At 61.6% G+C, this 21855-nt stretch overlaps 1 protein-coding gene across 10 annotated transcripts in view; it reads left to right on the top strand.

Annotated features, from left to right (window-relative positions):
• The window catches only part of SZT2 (SZT2 subunit of KICSTOR complex), a 71872-nt gene extending 50247 nt beyond the window's left edge, over positions 1 to 21625 (top strand). For 6 of the 10 annotated variants that reach the window (XM_077825065.1, XM_077825066.1, XM_077825067.1 and 3 more), the window contains 24 exons: positions 793 to 981; positions 1277 to 1459; positions 1654 to 1829; positions 2038 to 2204; positions 2549 to 2646; positions 3295 to 3427; positions 3609 to 3736; positions 6852 to 6973; positions 7541 to 7723; positions 10948 to 11218; positions 11470 to 11549; positions 11846 to 11971; positions 12283 to 12485; positions 12617 to 12707; positions 14041 to 14121; positions 14629 to 14703; positions 15729 to 15794; positions 17137 to 17350; positions 17803 to 17986; positions 18256 to 18378; positions 18716 to 19214; positions 19638 to 19754; positions 20214 to 20282; positions 20894 to 21625. In XM_077825065.1, coding sequence (XP_077681191.1) covers positions 793 to 981; positions 1277 to 1459; positions 1654 to 1829; positions 2038 to 2204; positions 2549 to 2646; positions 3295 to 3427; positions 3609 to 3736; positions 6852 to 6973; positions 7541 to 7723; positions 10948 to 11218; positions 11470 to 11549; positions 11846 to 11971; positions 12283 to 12485; positions 12617 to 12707; positions 14041 to 14121; positions 14629 to 14703; positions 15729 to 15794; positions 17137 to 17350; positions 17803 to 17986; positions 18256 to 18378; positions 18716 to 19214; positions 19638 to 19754; positions 20214 to 20282; positions 20894 to 21037 — 3722 coding nt within the window. In that variant the 3' untranslated portion in view covers positions 21038 to 21625. Of the gene's footprint in view, positions 1 to 792; positions 982 to 1276; positions 1460 to 1653; positions 1830 to 2037; positions 2205 to 2548; positions 2647 to 3294; positions 3428 to 3608; positions 3737 to 6851; positions 6974 to 7540; positions 7724 to 10947; positions 11219 to 11469; positions 11550 to 11845; positions 11972 to 12282; positions 12486 to 12616; positions 12708 to 14040; positions 14122 to 14628; positions 14704 to 15728; positions 15795 to 17136; positions 17351 to 17802; positions 17987 to 18255; positions 18379 to 18715; positions 19215 to 19637; positions 19755 to 20213; positions 20283 to 20893 lie in introns of those variants that run through there. The other 4 variants (XM_077825069.1, XM_077825068.1, XR_013346922.1 and 1 more) reach the window with 3 other exon arrangements.
• The last annotated feature ends 230 nt before the right edge of the window (positions 21626 to 21855 follow it).

Below are 21855 nucleotides of genomic sequence, written 5' to 3'. Positions count from 1 at the left end.
CTGCATGGGCTGCTGCCGTTCTGTGGCTGTTCGGAGAGCTGCACTAAGAAGCACAGTGTGTGGCTGGGTAGGGCTAGCAGGGGTTGGTGGCTGAGTTATGGTCCCAGGGCTGGGCTGTGTCACCTGCTCCTGTCACTGCTGCTGCCTCCCTTCCTCTCCTGCTGGTGCCCCATGCCCCGATAGAGATTGCGGACCCCTGGGGACAAGGCCTCTGGCTGTGTGTGGCACAGTGGGGCCAATCGAGGGTCTGGCTCCTGCCATGCAAATGACTAACTGCTTTATGCCCTGCGCCCAGATCCCCTCACTCTGTCTGCCCCTGCAGGGTGAGTCCCTGAGGGGGTAAAAACCCCAGTGCAGGCCTGGAGCCTTCCCCAGCATCACCACCAGGAGCTACAGGTCCTGCACCACTGTGCTGGCCCAGAGGGGGCTACTGAAGAGTGTTGGCTGCTGGCCTGGAGAGGAGCAAGGACACCAGAGCCCTGTCCCGGAAGTGGGGAGGGCATGTTCTAGCTAGGGTGCTGCGGGGACATCCATGGGGGGCGGGGGAGGGCAGCATTCTGGGGGGTGGGGGATCAAGGGCAGCATAGCTAGATTCCTGGCACCAAAGCAACAATACAAACGCAGCATGATGAGTACAGGACCCCCACGCACCCTCCTCCAGACATCATGTGGGCATCTGCAACCCATCCCCTCTGCTCCCCCGGCCAGGGACCATGGGCCCAGAGTCCCTGTGGGCTGGGGGTGTCCAGTGCAGGGCGGACACACAGTGACTCGGGCTGTCCTCTCCTGCAGGAATTGCGTGCATTGCTCTGTCATTCGTGGATGAGCGTGGCAGCCCCCTCTCACTGGCGCGCTGGGAACGGTCTAGTCCCCTGGAGCTGCCCCCGTCTCCACCTGGCACAGACCTGCTGCAGGACTCAGACTTTGAGAGCCTCACTGCAGTCAGCAGGCACCATGCTGAGCCCGGCACCCTCCAACCAGGTAGGAGTGTACATGTTCTGTACTGAAGCCAGTCCCAGCCGCTGAGCAGCTACCTTGACCCTATGCCCGGGCAGGAGCTTCAGCCTGACGGGCGAGCTCTGGGCACCATAGAGTGGGCTCAGGGCTCGGCGGGGGGGCCCTCCAACTGTGTCCCCAGGATGGCTCGCTGGAGCTGGGGAGGGCCTGTTGTGCCCAGGGGAGAGGGCATCATGTGGCTGTAGGTGTCTCTGAGCCTTGTGGGGGATCATCCCTCTGCAGGGGCCGTGCAGCTCTGGTGTCTACCCTCTTCCTGCAGCTGCCTGCACCCTGGTGCGCTTGGATGTCTGGGAGAAAGGGAACATCAGCCCCCTGCAGCTGTCGGAGAAGCTGCGCAGCGCCGTGCGCCACGCCCTGTGCGACGCGGTCATGGAGTTCCGAGTGCTGCCGGCCCCACTCTGCATGGAGGCTGCCTGCCCGCCGGAGGAGCAAAGCAGTGGCGGTAAGCTGCAGGGTCTCTTCTGGGTCTTCTTGCCACGAGCATCTGTGGGGCCAGGACCCTCAGCCAGCTGTGTCCTGGAGCCAGGGAGACCTGGTTCCGTGGGGAGGCTGCTCTGGCTGAGCACTCCCCACCGTGCTGCTCCAGTGCTGGGTTCACGGCCTCTGCCCAGGTTCTGATGTGTACTCTGTCTGCAGGAGGCCTCAGGAGGACCATGTCGGAGACCAAGGGGCTGGCTCTTCCTGCGGGCAATGCTGGTGCCGGTAGAGTGCCCCCGCCCCCTCTGCACTTCGCCTCAGCCCCCAGCTCTGGCTCTGGCGAGCCAGTCACGCCCACAAACAGGATGGGACGCCGGAGCTTCTGGGACATGCTGGTACACTCAGAAGGACGTGGGCTGTAGCAGGGTGCTCAGACTGAGCCCGGCCCCCAGGGCTGGGGTCACAGTGGGGCCTGGGGTGGGGAGGAGCCGGCTGTGCTGGGGATAGGCCTATAGCTGGGAGCCAGCTGGGATGGGTGGGCAAGGGGAGGTCAGAGCTTTGCTTCTCTCCACTCTTCACCCCCTCTCGTGCCCCACCCCCCAGAGTAAGGCCGACTCCTCGGAGCTGGGCAGCCCCAAAACCACTGATGACATCGTGCTGGAGCGGCCAGAGGAGAGTCGCACCCGCCGCCGCCACAAGACAGAGAGCGTCAAGCAGCACCTGAGCCAGGAGCGTGCTTCTGCCACGGCCGAGCTGGAGCAGGCCCAGAGGCAAGTGCCCCCCGCGCAGCCAGCCAGCTGTACCCACAGCAGCCCGGGAAGGCACACGGTGTGGTGCTGCGATGGCCACAGCAGGCCTCACGCTGTGTCTGGCTGCCCTTGCTGCTGTGTGCGTGGCAGGCCTCTGAGCAAGAGGGGCTTTGGCCCGCTGGGCCCGAGGCTTGTGGCGACCCACACAGGGCATTGCGTGTGGACAGGGAGGGACGGAGAGTGGCCAGACATCACATGTGCCCGGGGGGACACCACCATCCACTCATCCCTCTAGCTTCTGCTTTGCACTGCCCCTTATGTCTGTCTCTGGCCTCGGCTGCATAACCAGTGCCCTGCCCCCACAGGCGCCAAGTCTGCCAGCTCGAGGAAGGGGAGGTGGGCACCATGCACCCGCTCTTCAGTCAGACCTGCCGGCAGTGGATGGCATTCATGAGTCGGCTGGGTATGTACTACGGGCCCATCTCCCCTGCCTTGCAGGATGGGGCTGGAATGGGGATCTTCTCCCCAGAGCTTTGTCTGTGGGACCCCGTGTAACCATTCCTTCCTCTGGCCCATGCTGACCCCACCCTGTGCCTCTAGCCCAGCTTGTAAGTGCTGTTTGTTTCCTTAAAGGCACCATGTGCCCGGGGTGTAGCTTCAGCAGTAACCCGGCCTCTGACAGATGGGCCTGCACTGGCCAGCCAGTGTTGCACATGCCCACACAGAGGCCAAGGCTTGTGGTCTGGCACATGGAAGCCTGGGAGACCTGGTCATACTCCCCAGCCCATCAGGAGAGTTCGATGTGGGAGAGTCTGCTAGGCGTCTGCAGCCAGCGGGCTCCTTCCAGAGGAGACAGGCCAGAGCCCAGCCCCACGCAGTGCGCTTTAGAGTCGGGCACTGTCCAGCTCTGCAGAGGAGCACTGTGCCTTCGGAATACCAGCCTGAGATCCTTGCGGCTCCTCCCAGTCCATGCTCTGCCAAGCATGTCCCCACTAGGGTACTCTTGAGCACTCTGAGAACCCGTCAGGAGGCCAGCTCCCTCTGCTCCCAGCAGGCCACTTTTGTGACTGGGTGTGTTTGTGGCTCATGTCGCTTCTCCTGTGCGGGGCAGGGTGTCCTTCGGTGCAGCAGTGCTCGGTGGAGATCGTCTCCCGCTTCCTGCTCTCCTCCATCCTGGAGGAGGTGGTGAGCCTGGTCACGGCCCTGGCGAGCGACACCGCTGTCAAGGTGTTCCAGCAGCACTGGTGAGTGTCTTGCTGGGGGGATCAGCTGTGGGGTTGGGAGAAGGGCCCAAGGAGTCGGCTGCCCTGAGCTCAGCTGGGAGGTAGGGTGGGGGGTTGCTGCCAGGCTCCCTGTTGCAGCTGGCAGGGATTGGGTGGGGTGGCTCCTGGTGGCCAATGCTCTGTGTGGTGCTCTCCTCTGCAGCTGCCCTCGGGGCGCCACCTTCCTTCCATATAGCCCCAGTCAGCGCTCCAGTCCTCGGCCTGCGGCCGTCCGACGTTTCATCCTGCTGGGACGCAACTTCCATCAGTGGCGCTACAGCACGGAGCAGGGTGAGCGGGGCCCGGGGGCAGGCATCCTGTGGGTCTGGGGGAGCCGCCCGGGGGCCCCCAGCAAGCCGTGTTGGGAGAGGGCAGGCGCCCAGGTGGAAACTTCCCATGCCCAGCTCTGGACCCACAAGGCATTTGTTCTCAGACTCTCTCGTGGCCCCTGTCGGGCTTGTTTCACCCCAGGGAGCTCCCCCAGCTGGGACTCAGGCTTGGGCCTGTAGGCCAAGCTGCCAGGCTTGCCCTACCCCAAGTCCCCCTCTCCCAGTCCGCCTGTGTCATAGTGAACACCCCACACGGCACATCCTCCAGGAGGAGCCATTGCTCTGAGACGCCCCAGCAATGCGTGCGGCGCAGGCTGCGCCGTGCACCCCTCAGGCCGGCACCGGGTGGCTGCTCCACCCAGAGCAATGTACGGTGGCTGAGCAGAGGGTAACTCTCCTGGGCCAGGGCCCCCCGGGAGTTTTAACCTATCTCTGCTTTGCCGGAATCTCGCAGCGCAGTGAGCAGGGGGCTTTTTTCCTGCAGGTGGTGCGCCGTATGGACAAGGGAAGGCCAGGCCCTACAGGGGCTGCAGGGAGGGACAAGCTGGCGCCCCTGGGGAACACACTGTGCTGTCCCCAGACGTGCTGCTCCTTCATCAGAGTGGTTAGCTGGCTTGGACAATGCCCACCCTGGCTGGCTTCCTGCAGGGGTTCTGCCCTTAGTCTCCCGCCCCCTTGGGCAACACTTATTGCCCATGTGGGGCAAAGGGAGGGGAGTGAGGTCCCAGCGAAACAGGCTCAGAGCTGGTGCTCGGGAGAATGTGGAGAGCAACAAGAGGAACTTCTCCAGCATCAGCTCTATCAAAACTTCATCCTCTGCTGAGAGAATCACGGGGGGCTGCTGCTCGGTGAGTGGGTGGGTGTATGTGTACCCAGGGTCCGGTCCTTCCCATTAAAATTCAGGCCTGGTCTCTGGGTGGCTGCAGAGCTCTGGGGCTCTGACCGTACCAGCACCCAGGGATGAGGCTGCCAACTCTGGTGTTCAGTGCGTGCACTCTGCAGGAAAGCTGTTTGGGAAGGGTTTGATCCTCCCATCCTGTGCTCAAGACCCTGATGGAGCCAGGGCAGACGAGACCTGATGTTCCTGACTAGAAACCGCCTCTGCTTCCCAAGAAGGGCCATGCCGAGTGTCCGTACGGTGACCTGAGCAGGTTTTGCCATCAGCTCCCCTCTAGCCCTTTGGGTGGGCTCCAAGCACAGGCTGGGCACTTTTTGCAGCTGGGCACCTTCACACTTGCAGGGCACTCTTCCAAGCCACACCCACAAAATAAGCGCCACCCACCATGAGTGCCCACCAGCATGATGCTGCTCGTGGCAGATGTCCCACACAGGAATGCGCAGCGCCCGAAGCTGCCCTGCGTTCCCCATGGTGGGGTGTGTATGTGCCCCTGGGCCTGGCACCTTGGCTGGGGAAAAATAAAACGTCTTCCCAGCGCCATCCACTCATGGCTCCAGAACGTGGCCACCTGCAGTAAATTGCACAGGTCTGTGACCCTCCCGGCCTCTCGCGTGGGGGGATGAAATAGTGAGCACAGCTGATGTCTCAGCAATCATCCAGGCAGAGGCGCTGAGCCCGCCGGGGTGCACGGGGCAGTCCCTTCACCCCTTTCTGCAGCAGCTGCGCAGGCGTCCCTGCGTTGAGGTTTTCCTACCAGCTGAGAGTGGCCAGTGAGAGCAGCTTGGGAGATGTGGCGCTGCATGGTACCGGCCTGACCTGAGCCCTGCTCCTGTCTTGCCTGAGCTCTCCGCCTTAGCCCTGCCTGGAGTTGGGGATGTGCCCCTGGGCCCATCTTTGGCTGGGGGTGCTCCCGTTCGCCAGCGCTGTCATGGTCCCTTCCGGCCCGTGTCCTGACTAGGCCCCAGAGCAGGTAGCGCTGGTCGGGCTGGGGCCTGCGCAGGCTTGGGGAGCTGACGTTGTCTTCGCCTGCAGTGAGACGCAGCAGGAGCAGGTGTCAGGAGGTTAAAATGTGAGTCTCTCGCTGGAGTGATGAGCCAGCGCTTGGGCCACTGCTACCCCAGTCCTTGCGCCACCCAGTGGAAGGGCAGCTGCCGGCTGCCTCCGGGCCTCTGCGCTGGAGTGGAAGCGGGCGGCTGTGCAAGTGCTCCTACCACGGCAGGGAACGCTGCACGTGCTGCTGATTAGGGCTAATCTGACCAGGTTCAGCCACGGGGCTGTCCCCCCGCCAGGGGCTGCAGACGCAGGAGACCTGCAGCCAGCAGAGGGGCTGGGCACTGTGCTGCTGTGGTTTGCAAGTGTGTCCGTGTGGCTCTAACACTGGTGCCCTGAGCACTTGTCCTCCCGGGAGAGGCAGGGATCTGGGGGTGACTGTTGCCTAGGAAGCGGGGAAGCCAGGAGTAGCTGCTTCCCAGTGCTCTACAGACTGAGGCAGGGTCTCTGGTGCAGCATGGCCTGGGTCACCCCAGCATGGCGGGTAGGGCCAGCTCCCTTTCCCTGTGATGTCAGCACAGAGAGGGGGCGTGGCCCGAGAGAAGGGTATGGCTAGGATGCCCTTAGCTCAGGACTGGATGGCAGGAGGGGGCCTTGGCTCCACCCTAGACCTGGCATGGCAGCATCACAGGAGCCCTCCGTTCAGACAGGGCTGGGGAGCACAAGGGGAGTGCTCCCTACAGCTTGGTGGCCCTCAATGTTTGGTCCTTCCCTACATACCCACTGAAATGCACCCACCTCTGGGGGCGGGAATTGGTATCAGACATGGACACAGAACACTGCAGCCCAGCGTGGGTCTGGGGCAACTTTGCCAAGTCGCTCTGGGATCTTCAGTGCTGAGGGTGGGGCGTGGGCTCTTGCCGCTGCACGGCCAGCCTGCCCGGAGCAAATATTGGCATGCGTGGTTGGGGATTAGTCTGGAACTTACGGTGTAGCCCTCCTGGCCAGCTGGGTCTTGGCAGGCTCCAGCACTGATACGCTCCAGCTGTTTCCCAGCTAGTTGCTGTCCTGGGCCTCCTTCCCGAGGACAGGGGGTCTGTGGCGCCCAGGTTCCTGCCAACGCCTCCCTGCAAGGTGCGGGCAGTGAGCAGCAGGAAGGCACATTGTGGTTCTCTCTGGTCTCTTTCAGCCCACAAGGGGCTCCAGCACTTCGAGGCCATGGAGCTGAGCTTGGTGGAGAAGGGCTCCAACTCCAGCCCCTCGCTGGCCCCGCGACAGAGATTCCTTCTCCTGGAGATCCTCGACAAAAAGGTGGGTACAAATCCAGCCTGGCCCAGAGCCCGTCCGAGCGGGGGCCATGGGTGAGGACAGCCTGGCCTGGCTCCTCACGGGGCCCTGCATAACAGTGAGGTGGGGCGGAGCAGGCAGCCGTGCCAGGGCAGTGCCGTGCAGCTGCCTCTCTGTCTGCTCTTGCACGGCAAACCCAGTGGTCTCCCTGCGGCCTGGCACTGCCACGCTCTCCGACCGGGCATGCTGATGATAGTTGTTGGTCCCAAAGCCTTGGTGGCTCCCAAAGGCCCATGGCCAGCCTGTGCTCCCAGGTGCTTTGCCGTCAGCATCTCTGGGCCCTCGTGCTGCAGAGCAGGTGTGAACACCAGGACACGTCACCGTGGTGATCGGCTGGGCGCTGAGTTGGTGCTGTGGCCTCCCAGCTGTGCCCCCCACCCCACGTCCTGTAGTGGAAGCCAGCTGGTGGTGCAGCAGGGACCCACCAAGCAGCAGCAGCCCACGGGCTCTTGGGTCACAGCGGCCTGGCCGGGGCTCAGCTGGTGCGGGCCCTCCCCCAGCAGAGCTCTCACCATCTCCCTTCCCGCCTAGCTGATGCTCTACACCTACAACTGGTCCCCGGACCTGGGCAGCTCCTTGAACAGCTCGCTCACCCGCCTGCTGCAGTGGCAGAACGCCCGCTCCCACATCGTGCATTGCCTCCTCAGTCAGAAACTGGGGCTTTTCCATCACTACTGCTACCTGGACACACCCTGGCATGAGGACAGCAAGCAGGTAATGGCACTGCCAGCCCTGTAAGGCTTTCCTGCCGTAGCTGCCACCTGGGCCACTCACAGGGCACCACGAGTGTGGTTCGGCAATTCTAACCCAGAGCCTGTCCGCAAACCCCAGGACACACTGGCTCCCAACAGCCTCGGTCACTACTTGTCAGGTGACCCCAACCCACTCCCAGTCCCAAATTCCCCCTCAGAAATGTGTGTGGTATTCTGGGCAGCCCTCTTCTGGGCAGTCCAGATACCGTTCAGTCTGTTGTTCCTGTAAGGGAACAACGTGCAGCAGCTTGCCACCTCAATGGAGCTACCCACACAGCTCACAGCATGGGAGTAATTTTGATTAAAGAATAAAACCAGTTTCTTTAACAGCAGAAGCTAGGATTTGAAGTCAGTACCAGTTACAAGAGAAATAAAGATAAAACACATTCTAAACTTAAACTAGCCTTAGTTTTTTCAGTATCTTCATAAATGATCTGGAGGATGGTGTGGATTGCACTCTCAGCAAATTTGCGGATGATACTAAACTGGGAGGAGTGGTAGATACGCTGGAGGGCAGGGATAGGATACAGAGGGACCTAGACAAATTGGAGGATTGGGCCAAAAGAAATCCGATGAGGTTCAATAAGGATAAGTGCAGGGTCCTGCACTTAGGACGGAAGAACCCAATGCACAGCTACAGACTAGGGACCGAATGGCTAGGCAGCAGTTCTGTGGAAAAGGACCTAGGGGTGACAGTGGACAAGAAGCTGGATACAAGTCAGCAGTGTGCCCTTGTTGCCAAGAAGGCCAATGGCATTTTGGGATGTATAAGTAGGGGCATAGCGAGCAGATCGAGGAACGTGATCGTCCCCCTCTATTCGACATTGGTGAGGCCTCATCTGGAGTACTGTGTCCAGTTTTGGGCCCCACACTACAAGAAGGATGTGGATAAATTAGAAAGAGTCCAGCGAAGGGCAACAAAAATGATTAGGGGTCTGGAACACATGACTTATGAGGAGAGGCTGAGGGAACTGGGATTGTTTAGTCTGCAGAAGAGAAGAATGAGGGGGGATTTGATAGCTGCTTTCAACTACCTGAGAGGTGGTTCCAGAGAGGATGGTTCTAGACTATTCTCAGTGGTAGACGAGGACAGGACAAGGAGTAATGGTCTCAAGTTGCAGTGGGGGAGGTTTAGGTTGGATATTAGGAAAAAGTTTTTTACTAGGAGGGTGGTGAAACACTGGAATGCGTTACCTAGGGAGGTGGTGGAATCTCCTTCCTTAGAAGTTTTTAAGGTCAGGCTTGACAAAGCCCTGGCTGGGATGATTTAATTGGGGATTGTTCCTGCTTTGAGCAGGGGGTTGGACTAGATGACCTCCTGAGGTCCCTTCCACCCCTGATATTCTATGATTCTAGTTCAAGGTGAAATTCTTACCACAGGTTTTCAGTAGCAATGCTGACCAAGTTTCTGGTCAGGCTCTGCTCCTAAGGTCTGCGGCTCTTTCTGCTCTCTTGTGAAAAGAGAGACAGAACTTGGGGTGGTTTTGCCCCTCACCTTTATAGGTCAGTCCCCCGTTGAAGTGCATTTTCCGGAGCGTGACCCCTAGATAAAGATCTTTCTGGCTCAGAGAAAGGAGACATAGAGTCTGGTGGGAAAGAGGTTTCATGCTGTTGTTTGCTAAGATGCAGAATCTGTTTGGCTAGGAACGGGATCAGGAACAAAGAATGGCTGCTTGAGAGGTGATGGCTAAGGTTACGTTTTAGTCACTGGTATTTTTAGTAAAAGTCATGGTCAGGTTACTGGCAGTAAACAAAAATTCACAGCCTGTGACCTGTCCATGACTTGTACTAATATACCCATGACTAAATCTTGGGAGCTCAGGGCGGGGATCCCTGCTGCTGCTGTGGGACGTTGGCGGGGCTGGCAGCCTTCCGGGCTGGCAGCCTTCCTGGCTGGCTCCGCGCGGCTCTCTGGAAGCGGCGACATGCTCCTTGGCTCCTATGCGGAGGCGCCGCCAGGGGTCTCTGCGCACTAGCTTTGCGGCTCCCATTAGCCGGAAACTGTGGCCAGTGGCAGCTGCAGAGCAGCACCTGCAAGCGCAGGCAGCGCATGGAGCCACCTGGCCTCGCCTCAGCTCCGAGTGGCTGCGGGCGGGCCCCATCACCGCTTCCGGGAAGCCCCCCGAGGTAAGCGCCAGCCAGAGCCCTCACCCCTCCCACGCCCCAACCTCCTGCCCCAGCCCTGAGCCCCCTCCCACACCCAAACTCCTGCCCATCGTGAGACTGCCCCAGCAGCGGCCAGTACGGCTGACCCAGGGGCTGCCAGAGCTGCTCCCGGATCAGCCGTACTGACTGCTGCAGGGGTCCCGGGAAGTCATGGATTCTGTGACTTCCATGACAAACTCACAGCTTTAGTGGTGGCCCATCAGCTTTGTTGACACCTGGCTAGAGGTGTAAACATGTAGGTTGTGTTTGAGAAACCAGTTTACCCGTTCTTCAGACTTGTCTGGTAAACGCACGTCAGTCATGATTCCAACTCACGTTCATACCTTTACGTGTAAAGTTGCTACATGCATTTCACCATGATACTACTGACCAGAAAGTTGTTAGTTTTCAAGTGACCCCTCACCAGGCATGCTCTGTACATGGATGACTACGCGAGCGTGGAGGGTGTGAATCCAGGGTGCATTCCATCACACTTTCTTTTTTTGTTTCTTTTTAAGACCCCTCTGAAGGGAGCGATGGGTGGAATAGTTCATTTCCTCATTGTTTTGTTCAACAATTATACCTAACATCCAACCCACCAATTTTGGTCCATAGATTTCTGATCCCACCCTGTTCTTGTTCACCAAGCATGATCTTAACGCAGTCCTCGAGTTCTATCAGGAGGCCCTTTTGTTGGGACTAATTCAGCGCGTCTCCCTTTTGCACCTTTTCCTGCCAGCTGGTTCTTATGAGCTTTCTCTCACTTCCTGTGGCTGAGCTTGTAGTTCGGGTACAATTATCACAGCAACAGGGGCCAAGGGCATGAACTGGGAGGGGTAGGCCATGCCAGGCTGGGCAATCTGCTGCCTATGGCAGGGGCCACATTAGAAGTAGGACTCGGCAGAGCCCTGGGGCTACGCTCTGGGGACCTGTCCCTGTTGGGCAAGGTCTAGGGGCCTTCAGGGGCTTTCTCGGCTCTCTGATTCCCATTCCCAGGCTCATGGTGAGGGGGGGTCTCAGGGCTGTCTCTTGTTTATGTAGGAACCAAACCCCTTCCTGAACTCCACCCTGGAGGTGGATGCCCTGATCCGGAGCTCGAGCCCTCCCCCCAGCAAGGAGCAAGGGCGGCTCAGCAGCTCCACGCGCAGTCTGCCGTCCCTGCACTTCCCCCCCGACATGATGCCCTTTGACGAGGCTCTGCGAGATGTCACCACCCTGAAGGGCGTCCCCCTCGGCCCAGAGCTGGGGCCACGTGACCCAGTGTCCTGGCATGGTGCCCAGTTCCTTGAAATCAAGAGCCTGGAGAGGAAAGGTAAAGGGGGAGACCCCCTGCTTGTCCAGCCCCGGGCACTGGTTTCTGGGGATGGGGGTGCTCACAGCCACAGCATTTCAGCCTATCCTGCTTTCCAGCCCTGGCCTCTCCCAGCAGGAGTGTGGGAAGCCTGGCCCGCAGCTCAAGCGGGGTTGGAGGCTTTACTCTATGTGGGGGGACGGTGGGAGCCTGTAGGGTGGGAGTGGCCTGGCTGTGGCTCCGGATCCCATGGCTGCTCCTTTCCCTCTCAGAGCTGGAGAAGCAGATGAAGATTGAGAATCTCTTTGTGACGTGGCAGCAGAGATCAGCGCAGTCCAACATGCCCATCGGAGTAAGTGCTGCCCATCAGCATGACCATCTCGCCCCGCTCTGATATGGTCACTGCCCCCATGGGCAGGTGGAGCCTCAGCTGGGGGCATAGGGACATGTGGGGAGGGGAGGTGTTGCCCCAGGGGTGGGGAGTCCTGCAGTGGGACTAGTGCGGGGGAGGGTTGAAGAGCCAGTGGTCCCCCTGGGCAGGTGAGCAGGCTGGTTGGCCCTGGAAGGGCAGGACGCCCTGCATGGGCCTGGGGGAGAAACAGGCTCCCATGGGCCATCCCCTGCAGCTGTGCCCCTTGTACTGTGCAGCTGGCAGACCTGGAGACCCTGAAGCAGTCCTCTCGCCTGGTTCACTATTGTGCCACACCACTCCTCTTCGACTCAGCTTTCCGGCAGCAGATCCAGGCCGACCAACAGGCGAAGCTGGAGGGGAAGGTGAGCAACTCACCAAGTGGGGGTTGTGCTGTGATGGGGCCCATCCTGCCTGAGCTGCAGCCTTGTCCCAGGGAGGGAGCCAGCTTCCCCAGAGCTGGAGGAGGGGCTCTGCCCCAGCTGTGCAGGGTCAGGCCACTGGGCCAGAAGGCCCTCGGAGCCGTCCAGCCGGACAATTCCTGTGTTCCAGCACTCGGGGGCAGCAGCTGAGCGGCTATCGCCAGCCAGCCAGTCCCTCTCTTCTCGGGCGGGGCAGCGCCTGCTGGCCGTTCTCTACCGCAGGAGCTAGCTGCCCCGGCTCTCTTGTCTTTCAGAAACGCCATCGCTCGAGCGACTCGACAGCATCGGGGCGGGACCGGAGCCACAGTTGCGACTCGGCAGAGGTGCTGCCCTGCAAGCTGAAGGAGGAGCCCTGGCTGCAGGAGATGTGCAACGCCTTCCTGCAGCAGTACATCCAGTACCTGCAGAGCATGGGTTTCATCCTGGTGCAGGTGCGGCCTCCCTCGCCTGCCCGCAGGTCAGTGTGACTCAGAGACTGCCCTCCCCCTCCCCCCCGTGCAGAGTGACGCCCGGGCGGGCAGGGCATACTTGTAGGGTGACTCTGGCTGGACTCCCTGGTCAGATGACTTTGTTCTGTCTGCTTTGCAGTAGCACTAGCCGGATCCGAGCTCTGGCATTCCTGGGCACTGAGGGGAGAGGCTCCTTCTCCTACAAGCCCAAAGCAGATGGGAGTCCGAAGGTGAGAGCCGAGTGTTAGGGCGGGCATGGGTCACTGCTCCACTCACATGCCTGCTCTTGGCTATTCACCAGGCTGCTGGGAGCAGAGCCAATCATAGGATCCTGGAGGTTCTACGCATCCCTCTCCTGGGGCCCCTGGGCATGCTCTTGGCACGTCCATCCAGTATCTAGCACCTCTTCTGACAGCTGCAACCCTGCAGACCCTGCCCAGCCCCTGGACCCAGTGCTGACCCTTCAGGTTCCTTCCACAGCTTATTCATCCCCTCTCCCAGAGCTCCAGCCAGGGGTGTTCTGGGCCCAGGTGCCTCTCACTGGGTATGTGAATTGTGTAACACACAATGCAGTGTGATGCTCTGCTTGTCGCACGAGGAAAACCTGCCTGTAGGAGACTGAAGGAGCCCAGTCTGTGGTAGTGAGGGGGTTTGGTCGCGGTTGCAGTTCCATCTGGGGAGGAGAGCTCCATAGCAGAGGGCTCTTCTGGTGGCTTGGAGCTGAAGCAAGACCACCCAGACTAGAAATAAGGTGCAAATGAAGCTTTGAGGTTGGTTAACCATCAGAACAACTTACCCAGGGATGTAGGTGGAGTCTCCAGCACAGTCTCTTCACCCAGACCAGGAGTGTCTTTCTACGAGATCTGCTCTAGCTCAGGGTATGTCTACACTTAAAATGCTACAGTGGCACAGCTGTGCGGTTGTAGCATGTCAGTGTAGCTGCTACCTATGCCAATGGGAGGAAATCTGCGGGCAGTCCACTTCCCCGAGTGGCGGCCGCTAGGTTGAGAGAAGAATTCCTCCATCAACCTAGCATTGTTCACATGGCAGGGTTAGGTCAGCCTAACTACGCTGTTCAGAGGGATGGATTTTTCACACACCAAGTGACCCAGTTAAGCAGAGTAAATTTTCTAGTGTCGCCCAGGCCTCAGTGAGAGGTTTTGGGCAGGAATTGGTGGGGAGGGTTTCGGGCTGGGGGAGAGAGCAGCCCCTCTGGTGTCCGGACAGGCTTAGTCTCCAAGAGCCAGTGAATCCACCATGTCCCTAGGTTTGTTGTAATGCAGGTTAACGGACCCTTGACCAGAAACCACCTCCCAAGGTGGGCGTCTCCAGACAAGTCTCCTCTTCCCCTTCTCTCAGATACTAACAGACCAAGCCCTGGGTGGCCCTGGGTCCCCCTCCGGACTCCAACAGTGTGGGGAACAAGCTGGCTCCAGAGGGAGGGATGCCCACACCAGCTGCCTCTCCTAGCTTCTGCTGCCTGGCTCTTGGCATGGATGGCGGCTGCTGCTGGGCACCAGTGCCCACCTGCCTTCTGATCAGCTCTCTTCCTCTTCTCTCCAGAGCACAAGCCCCCCAGTCACCACCTACCACCTGCAGAGAGCCCTCCCAGGCGGCATCGTGCTCATGGAGCTGGGCTTCCAGGTGAGCGGTCAGAGGTCTGTCGTCCCTAGCCGGGCTCTCTGTGCCCAGCTCACTTAAGGCCCTCATGGAGCTTCTGCCAGCCATGCTCACACCGTGCTGGGCACTGTCCCTGCCCTGAAGAACTAGCTGCTGAAGGAGACGAGCCCCACATGGCAGGTGGGACTGGAGATGCTGTCTAGACAGAGCTGTCCCTCGTCTGGCCCTGCCCAGCGCACTTCCTCACAGATCAGCCCAGGAAGGGCCTGGAATGCCCAAGAGGCAGCGAGAGGGTAGAGCCCGGGCCCTGAGGGTGCTCAGCCATCCCCCAGGGAAAGTGTTTTCGTGGCTCGTTGGGACTAGAGTGGTGAGGCCAGAGATGGGGGAGGGCCCAGGCTGGGAGATCTGATGCCTGGCCCAGGGGAGCTGAGGAACGATTGGGGTGTGGTCTGGCTATGTGCACAAGATCTTGCTGGCCCTGTGGGAGGCTGTTGGCAGCAGGGCCATGTGCTTAGTGCGCTCTCTCCCCAGGGTTGTTACTTCTGCGTGAAGCAGTATGCGCTGGAGTGCTCGCGGATCCCCATGGGCCAGTCCGTCAACTCTCAGGTAACAGCTGGCCTGCGGGTGCTTGCTCTGTCCTGGATGCTCTGGGCCTGGGCAGGCAGGACTGGAATCTCCAGCTTGCTACCTGCCGGGACAGGAGGGCAGGACTGCAAGGGCTCCGGGTAACACATCCACCTTTCCCTAGGCCCCTGGCGTGGGGCGGCTGCTCTGGGGCTGACTTCCTACAGTAAAAGCAATAACTCTTCTGCTTCACTTGAACAAGGGGGAAGCAGGGCCAAGAATGCACATGGACCACCCTGGGCTGGGAGAGGCCCCTCCAGCACCATGCATTGCTATGCCCACTGCAGTGCCTTGGGTCTGCCCTGCTCCCCGTGGAGCAGTGGTAGAATGTGGAGCGTGCCAGCTTTCCTGGTCTCTCATAAGGAGCGGGCTGCTGCCAGAGGGGCCAGCCATCCATTGCCTGCTGCCCTAGCAGTCTGGGCTGAGTGCAGGAGGCCTCTGGGAATGGGGCACGCATCCTCCTTCCCCAGGGAGCAAGCGCCCTAGAAGTTCCAGCAGGGCGAGGAGCAGGGCACCCGGTCCTACCAGGAGCTGATCGCCCTGGCTGACTGGTGGGGCTGTTCCCCTGGGCTGAAGTCTGCCAGGCCCTTGAAGCAGCTGCTGAGGGCGCATGGAGCCTGCTTTCCGGGGAGCCTTCATGTGGTGAGCTGAGCTCCTGTCACCATAGATCCCTCTAGGCGCCGGCAGGTCACCCAGGATTCTGCAGTGGGTGGCAGGTGTCCCACCTCTGCTGGGGCATCTGATGGGGAGATACTGCCCAGTTCTTCGCTGGTGCTTGGCCTCCCTCTGCAGCGCTGGGCAGGGCTGGTTAGCATGGGGCTCATTGCAGGGGCAGGGCCTTTCCTCCCCCGGGGGCTGGGACTGCAGTGCCAGCCCCTCTTCCACAGGGCTGGAGTGCTGTCTCCTCCCTGCGGCCCGTGGAGGGCGGGCAGGGCACAGGGGCAGGCCTGGGCAGTGCAAGGCAGTGTCCCCTTTCCCACTGGCTGCGCGTCTCCTCTCTCCATCAGGGTGCTCTCACGGCCAGAGCTCGTAGCAAGAGCTGCATGGGACCCAGCTCCATCTCTGAGTCTGCGGTACGTCCTCTCCTTCCACTCCTGCTGTGGCACTGCAGCATCTCCCTGTGCAGGGCTGGGCCTCGCCCTGCCAGGCATGCTGGGTGCTCTGTACCCACAGCCCCTTCCTGCCCTGGGTGCTGGCTGATGCTGGGCCTCTTGCTAGGTGGTTCCCGTGAGGGAGACATCCCAGCAGGCAGCTGGGCCTTCAGGAGGGGGCTTGAAAACAGCCTCGCTCGTCTTGCTTCTCTCTCCCAGGCTGGGGCAAAGGCGCCTCTTGCTGGGCTCACTTCTTAGATCCGCTTGGTGTCCTCTCTGATGCTGGCATGGGGTGAGGGTGCTGCGTTTGGGTGCAGTGAGTAGTGCTGCCCAGTCCCCTTGGCTGCTTGTTCACCCCCATTTCTCGAACGCTCAGGGCCAGCTCTGTCTCCTTGGTGCAACCCAGAGGGCATCCCTGTGAGGAATGAAGGTGCTGGAGCCAGCCCAGTAATGCCAGTACCTCGTGGGTGGTGTGACCGGAGCACACTGTGCTCTGGTGATCCTGGACCGGGGCAGGTGCTGCGGCACACATCAGAGTGCCCCTGAGGCTGCTCTAGCTTGTGCTCCGGCCCAGTTGGCCTCTGGCTGCCCCAGGATCTGGATGGGGAAAGCCACCTCTGCCTCCCCTCCTCAGGCCTTCTGGGAACTGGCCTTGTGTGTCAGCTGTGCTCTGTTAGGGTGGGGTGTCTGTGGTCAGAGCTGGCCCAGGTGAGCCATCCGCGGCGGGATCCCAGCAGCTGTGCTGTGTCCTGCTGGGGCTGCCAGTGGCTGAGCTCAGCAGGGCGTGTCGCATCTGGGGGCGTGTGGGGAAGGGCAGAGAGGGTAGCTGGGCAGGAAGTGGGGAGACTGAAGCAGGCCCTAGCTCCCTGCTCTGGGGGCAGCCCAAGTCTCTGCCCTCAGCCTTCTGCAGTCCTTGCCGAGCGCTGTGCTGCCTGCCCGTGGCCTGACTGCCTAATGCCAGCCGGTGGGGTCCTGGCTGACTGGAAGTCAGTGCAGCATGGCGAAGAGCTAGGCTAAAGGTGGGAGAGCAGAACTGCTGCAGGCTGTTGGGTTGGGGCCCTGCCACTCAAAGCCAGCTGTGGGTCTGTCTGGTTCCTAGCAGCCAGGTGTCCGCAGCACCTCTGCACCAGGGCTTGGAATTGAAGCGACAGCTGCCTCGGGCTGGGCACAGCCTGGGCAGAGAGGGGTGAATGGGCAGCTCCCCGCACTGCCAGGCCCTGTGCCTTTGCCAGGAGGCTGCTGGTGTCTCTCACTCTGCTACCAGCCGGGCGCCAGGCATCTGGGGCTCCCCTGCCCTGTGCCCTGACCCTGTGCCCCTCCCCAGCTCTCCATGCTCTTCACGGAGGAGTGTGACAAGGTGCGGGACCTCATGCACGTGCACTCGTTCAGCTATGATTTCCACCTGCGCATCGTGCACCAGTACCTGCTGGGCTCCCACATGACCCTGCGCCAGGGCTACCATCTCACCGGCTTCCTGGAGGACTTCATTGCCCACCACCCCGACATCCCCAAATTCGGCCGCAATCATGTCTTCCAAGGTGAGCTGGGGAGGGGCGCTGCCCATGGCCCTTATGCTCCTGGCTGAATCCACTTCCGCATCCAGGAGTGCCGGGCCCAGGGCCTTCCCCCAGGGCTGGGGCCACGCACCAGCTGGAGACACCTTTCCCAAATTCAGTGTCATCCAGCCCCGTCCGTTCCTCGGCCAACCTAGGTGGAGCTGCTCCATAGCTCCGCCTGCGGCACGCTGTGCCACCCCCCTGGCCTGCACGGTTCCAGGGCATGGGTTGTCTGGGACTAGCCAGGCTGCGTTCAGCTGGGGCTGTGCTGAGGGCCCTGCCCGGGGACTTCGGGGCAGGCGTCATTGCCTTGTGAGTGCGCTCTGGGGGCTGGGAAGCAGAATCTTGCTGTCCTAGTGTCTGGCTCTGGGGGCCCCGACCAGCCCCTGAAGACAAGGGGACACCCTGGCAAACAGTGACTCCTCCTCTGCTAGGCACGCTGGCCATGCCCACCAACATGATAACAGCCCACCAGCTCTACAACTACGTGGCAGACCATGCCAACACCTACCACATGAAGCCCCTGCGCATGGCCCGGCTGGCTGCGGGCAGCGACGGCAGGAAGGGGACCCCGGGCATGGAGCAGAACGAATATGCGCTGGTCTCCATCTGGAACAGGTAAGCACCCGGCAATGCCCCAATGGCTCCGGGAACCCCAAGAGCCCGCCCCGCTTAGGGCATTGCCTGGTCACAGCCAAGCAGGATGGGCTGGGAGACGCTGTCACGCCAGCTGCTGGCCTTGGGCTCTGGATGGTGGGTGGGTGCTGCCGCTGGTTCTCCTTGCCCCTCCCTGGACACCTCCTGCGAGGCCCTGCTGCCCCCGGTGATTCGAGCTGTGGTGGGGGGTGGCACCGCCTGGGCCCCCAACGCTCTGCTTGTGCTTGTAGCTCAGGCTCCTACAAGGACTCGGAGGGGCTGCGGCACCATGACGACTTCGACGTGTCCCTGCTGGTGTGTCACAGCGCGGCGCCGTTCGAGGAGCAGAGCGAGGCGGAGAGGCACGTCCTCCGGTGAGAACCAGGGTCCTCAGTCAGGGCTGCGTGGGGAGGCCCAGGGGGACTTGACTGGGCTTGGGCGGGGACGTGCCTGGGGACTGGATGCGGGGTGGTGTGCAGGCCAGGGCTGCTTGCTTGGCTAGGTTCCTGGGGGCACAAACAGGGTGGCCCTGGGGGTGTGGTACCAGTGCAGTCCCAAGGTAGTGAGCGTTGGCTGGCGGGGGAGGGAGAGCCTGGGTTGGGTGGGCACTGGCTGGCACGTCCACATGGGGAAGGAGCGTTTCAGGAGGCCCTGGGGGCACATAGCCTGGCTGGCAGGGGTGCCCCCTCCTCACAGGCGTCTCGTCTGCAGGCTGCGTTTCTACGTCATCATGACGAGCCAACGGGAGCTGTTCCCCCGGCTGACAGCCGACATGCGGCGCTTCAAGAAGCAGCCGCGCTTGCAGCGGGAGAGCACGCTGGAGCCAGTGGTGGGCCGGGCGGCGTGGGAGGCGCCGGAGCCCGGTCAGGGCTGCCAGCAGCAGGCAGAGCGGGACCTGTGGCAGGAGGTAGAGGACAGCAGCGAATTCTACGCGGGTGGTGCCCAGGTCAAGCTGGGCCCTGGACTGTTCTACACCTCGCCGCTCTTCCCCCTGCTGGCCTCCGAGGTGGCCGTGGCCCAGAAGCAGCTGAGCAGCATGGTGCAGCTGGCCAAATGCCACTGCCGCAGGGACACCCTCTGGAAGCGCCTCTTCCTGCTGGAGCCGCTGGCCTCGGACAAGCTCAAGCTGGGCAAGCTGTCGCTGTGGGAGCTGGAGGAGCTGCTGAACGCAGTGCATGGGAAATCCATCGCCGACATCGACCCCCAGCTGGTGAGGGGCAGGGGGCGCGCGCGCATTTGTACACGTCGTGTCTCCCCTTTCCTTCCCCTCCCCCCCGAGGACCCATCATCCCAGGCTGGAGAGGGGCGGGAGATACACGTGTGTATACACACCCCCAGGACCCATCATCCCCATCTGTGGGGGCAGGCACAGTCCCAGCTGGTGAGGATGGGAGTGGAGACATGCATGGCGTGTGGGAATCATTGGGACCATTGTCCCCCACGCTGGTGAGGGGTAGGGCTGGGCACTGCTGGGGATGTAGCTGCGGGGCTTGGTCCAGTAGGCTGGCAGGGAACTGGGTTTGAGCGTACATTTCATGAGTTTCGGAGCTTCTGGGTTGTGGTGTTCTTCTGGCACGGTGGTCTCTCGCTGCTGTACAGGGGACCTGGCCTCACCCTCTCTCCGTCCTTGCAGGGCTGCTTCCTCACCATGACTGTGCCCTGGTACCAGAGCCTCATCAAAGTGCTGCTGAGCCGCTTCCCCCAGAGCTGCTGCCACTTCCACAACGTCGAAACTGGCACCCAGTATCTGGTAAGGACTAGGGCCCCTGCCCCCCCCACGCCCCAGCCCCTGCAGCCGACCGCTGCCCCTGGACATGCTGCCCCCGCGCCAATGGCCAGACCCAGCTCCTGCCCTGCAGCCAGAGACGGCTCCCCTGCCCCAGGACTCTCTTCTTTCCCAGACGCGCCCCCAGGCTCCTGCCTGCGCCAGGGTTGGATGTGACGCCTCTGTGTTGGCTTGAGTGGGGCTGCCCGGAGGTGTGATGTCACGAGGGCACAGCAGTAGGAGCATTGCCCTGACTGCACTGTGCACTGACCCACGGCGCTCTCACTGTGCCCCACAGCATGCCCCACAGTTCTGGCGCTGTGCCCCTGTGGGATGCTGGGGAGCCTGCCCCCTATGGTTCTGGCACTGTGCCCCCCAGCACATCAGGGATCCCCCCCAGCCGTTGTCACTGCACGCCCTGACAGCCTGTTGTGCTCTCTGCAGGTCGTGCTCAATCAGAAATTCACAGACTGTTTTGTTCTCGTGTTTCTGGATTCCCACTCAGGGAAGACGGTAAGAGCTGCTCCCTGCGGGGGCCTGGACAGGTACCTGGCTCTGCAGGTGTGCCTGGCCGGGGGCAGCGGGAGGGAGTGGGCTTCTAGTGCCCAGGCAGAGCCCGGCGGGGATTCAGCGTTCACCATCAGGCTGGCCTCTGCCCAGAACTTGGAGCTAGAGCTCCACCATCCCTTTCCTGCTGTGCTCTCCCCAGAGAGGTGTCAGCTCCCAAATGGGGGGCCAGGCAGGGGCGATTTGGGGGCAGCAGGGGCCATATCTAACAAACGATCCACGCTACGGAAAGTCCAGGAGCCCTGACTTGCAGCATTTCAATGGGGCAGCAGCCTGGAGCCAAGGTATCCAAGGGCCTGCTGGTGCCCTGCCCCCCAACTGGGGGTCTCATCCCATCCAGGAGCCTGTGTTGTCCAGTGCTCCCCCCCTCCCCCGCTGTATCTGTCCCTCTGGGAGCCTGTCGTCCCCCCCCCCCGGCTGTATGTCCCCTCTGGGACCCTGTGCTGGCAGGTGCAGGGATCCTCGCCAAGAGCGGATACAGGCACTGAGCTGGCCCCAAGCTGGGAAGGGGCTGGGGGGAAGTTGCCCTGCTGTGAGCAGCTTGTTTTTCTCTGCAGAGCCTGACAGTGGTTTTCCGGGAGCCTTTCCCTGTGCAGCCCCAGAACAGCGAGAGCCCCCTGCCGCAGCTAGTGTCCACCTACCATCACCTGGAATCCGTCATCAACACGGCCTGCTTCAACCTCTGGACGGGGCTGCTCTAGCCAGGCACCAGCACCTTCCAGCCCGACACACCGCGCACCCCAGTCTGCACCAAGGAGCTGACCTCCAGCAGGATTCCCCGGTGCTGCTGGCAGCATGGGGGTCACGTGATGCATGAGTAATGGACAGAGCGGAGGGTGCATGGGGCTTGGCGGCTCCCCTGGACCTCCAGCTAGCTCAGACTCCCCAGAAGGGGCAGGGCAGGAGGGGTCCCCCCCTCTCAGGTAGAGGAGCTGCTGTTAAGGACACTCACGTGTGTTTGACACTGAATGGATTTGAAATGGAAACCCAGGGAGGGTCCCGGCGGCCCCGGCAGCAGGAGCTTGGCGCACATGCCACAGCAAAACAGCTGCCATCTCTGGGCCCAGAAACCTGGCACCCACGTATGCACAGCCCGCTGGGCCTGGCAACGGAGCTGCCTGGCATGCTGGGCCGGAGCCAGGCCCAGTCCTGAGGGCACCGAGTGCGGCTGTTGCGGCCTGTCACTTCGATGGGTGGGATTTCAGTGGTGGGCCAGCCGCGGGGCGGCAGGGGGTTTTATGAGGATGTACTGAAGGATGTCACTGTCAAATAAACTGCCTCAGACTGGCCTGCTGTTGCCTGGCTCTCAGCTTGGCGCTGCACGGGGCAGGGTGCGCCGGGCCTTGCCCATGGCCTTCCCAAGGAGCTGGGCAGTGCCCACAGGGCCCCTTACCCTCTCCCCCCGAGCACAGTGGGGAGGCAGAAGGCCCGCCAGGGCAACTTCCTTGGCCTGGCCCCGCAGCCTGGCTGATGAGTGCAGGGAGCAGTTGGGAATGGCAGGGTGAAGCATTGGGAGCCC

Source organism: Eretmochelys imbricata, chromosome 8, assembly GCF_965152235.1.
Source record: "Eretmochelys imbricata isolate rEreImb1 chromosome 8, rEreImb1.hap1, whole genome shotgun sequence".
Taxonomy (NCBI): domain Eukaryota; kingdom Metazoa; phylum Chordata; order Testudines; family Cheloniidae; genus Eretmochelys; species Eretmochelys imbricata.
This window is presented reverse-complemented; position numbering and strand designations above follow the sequence as displayed.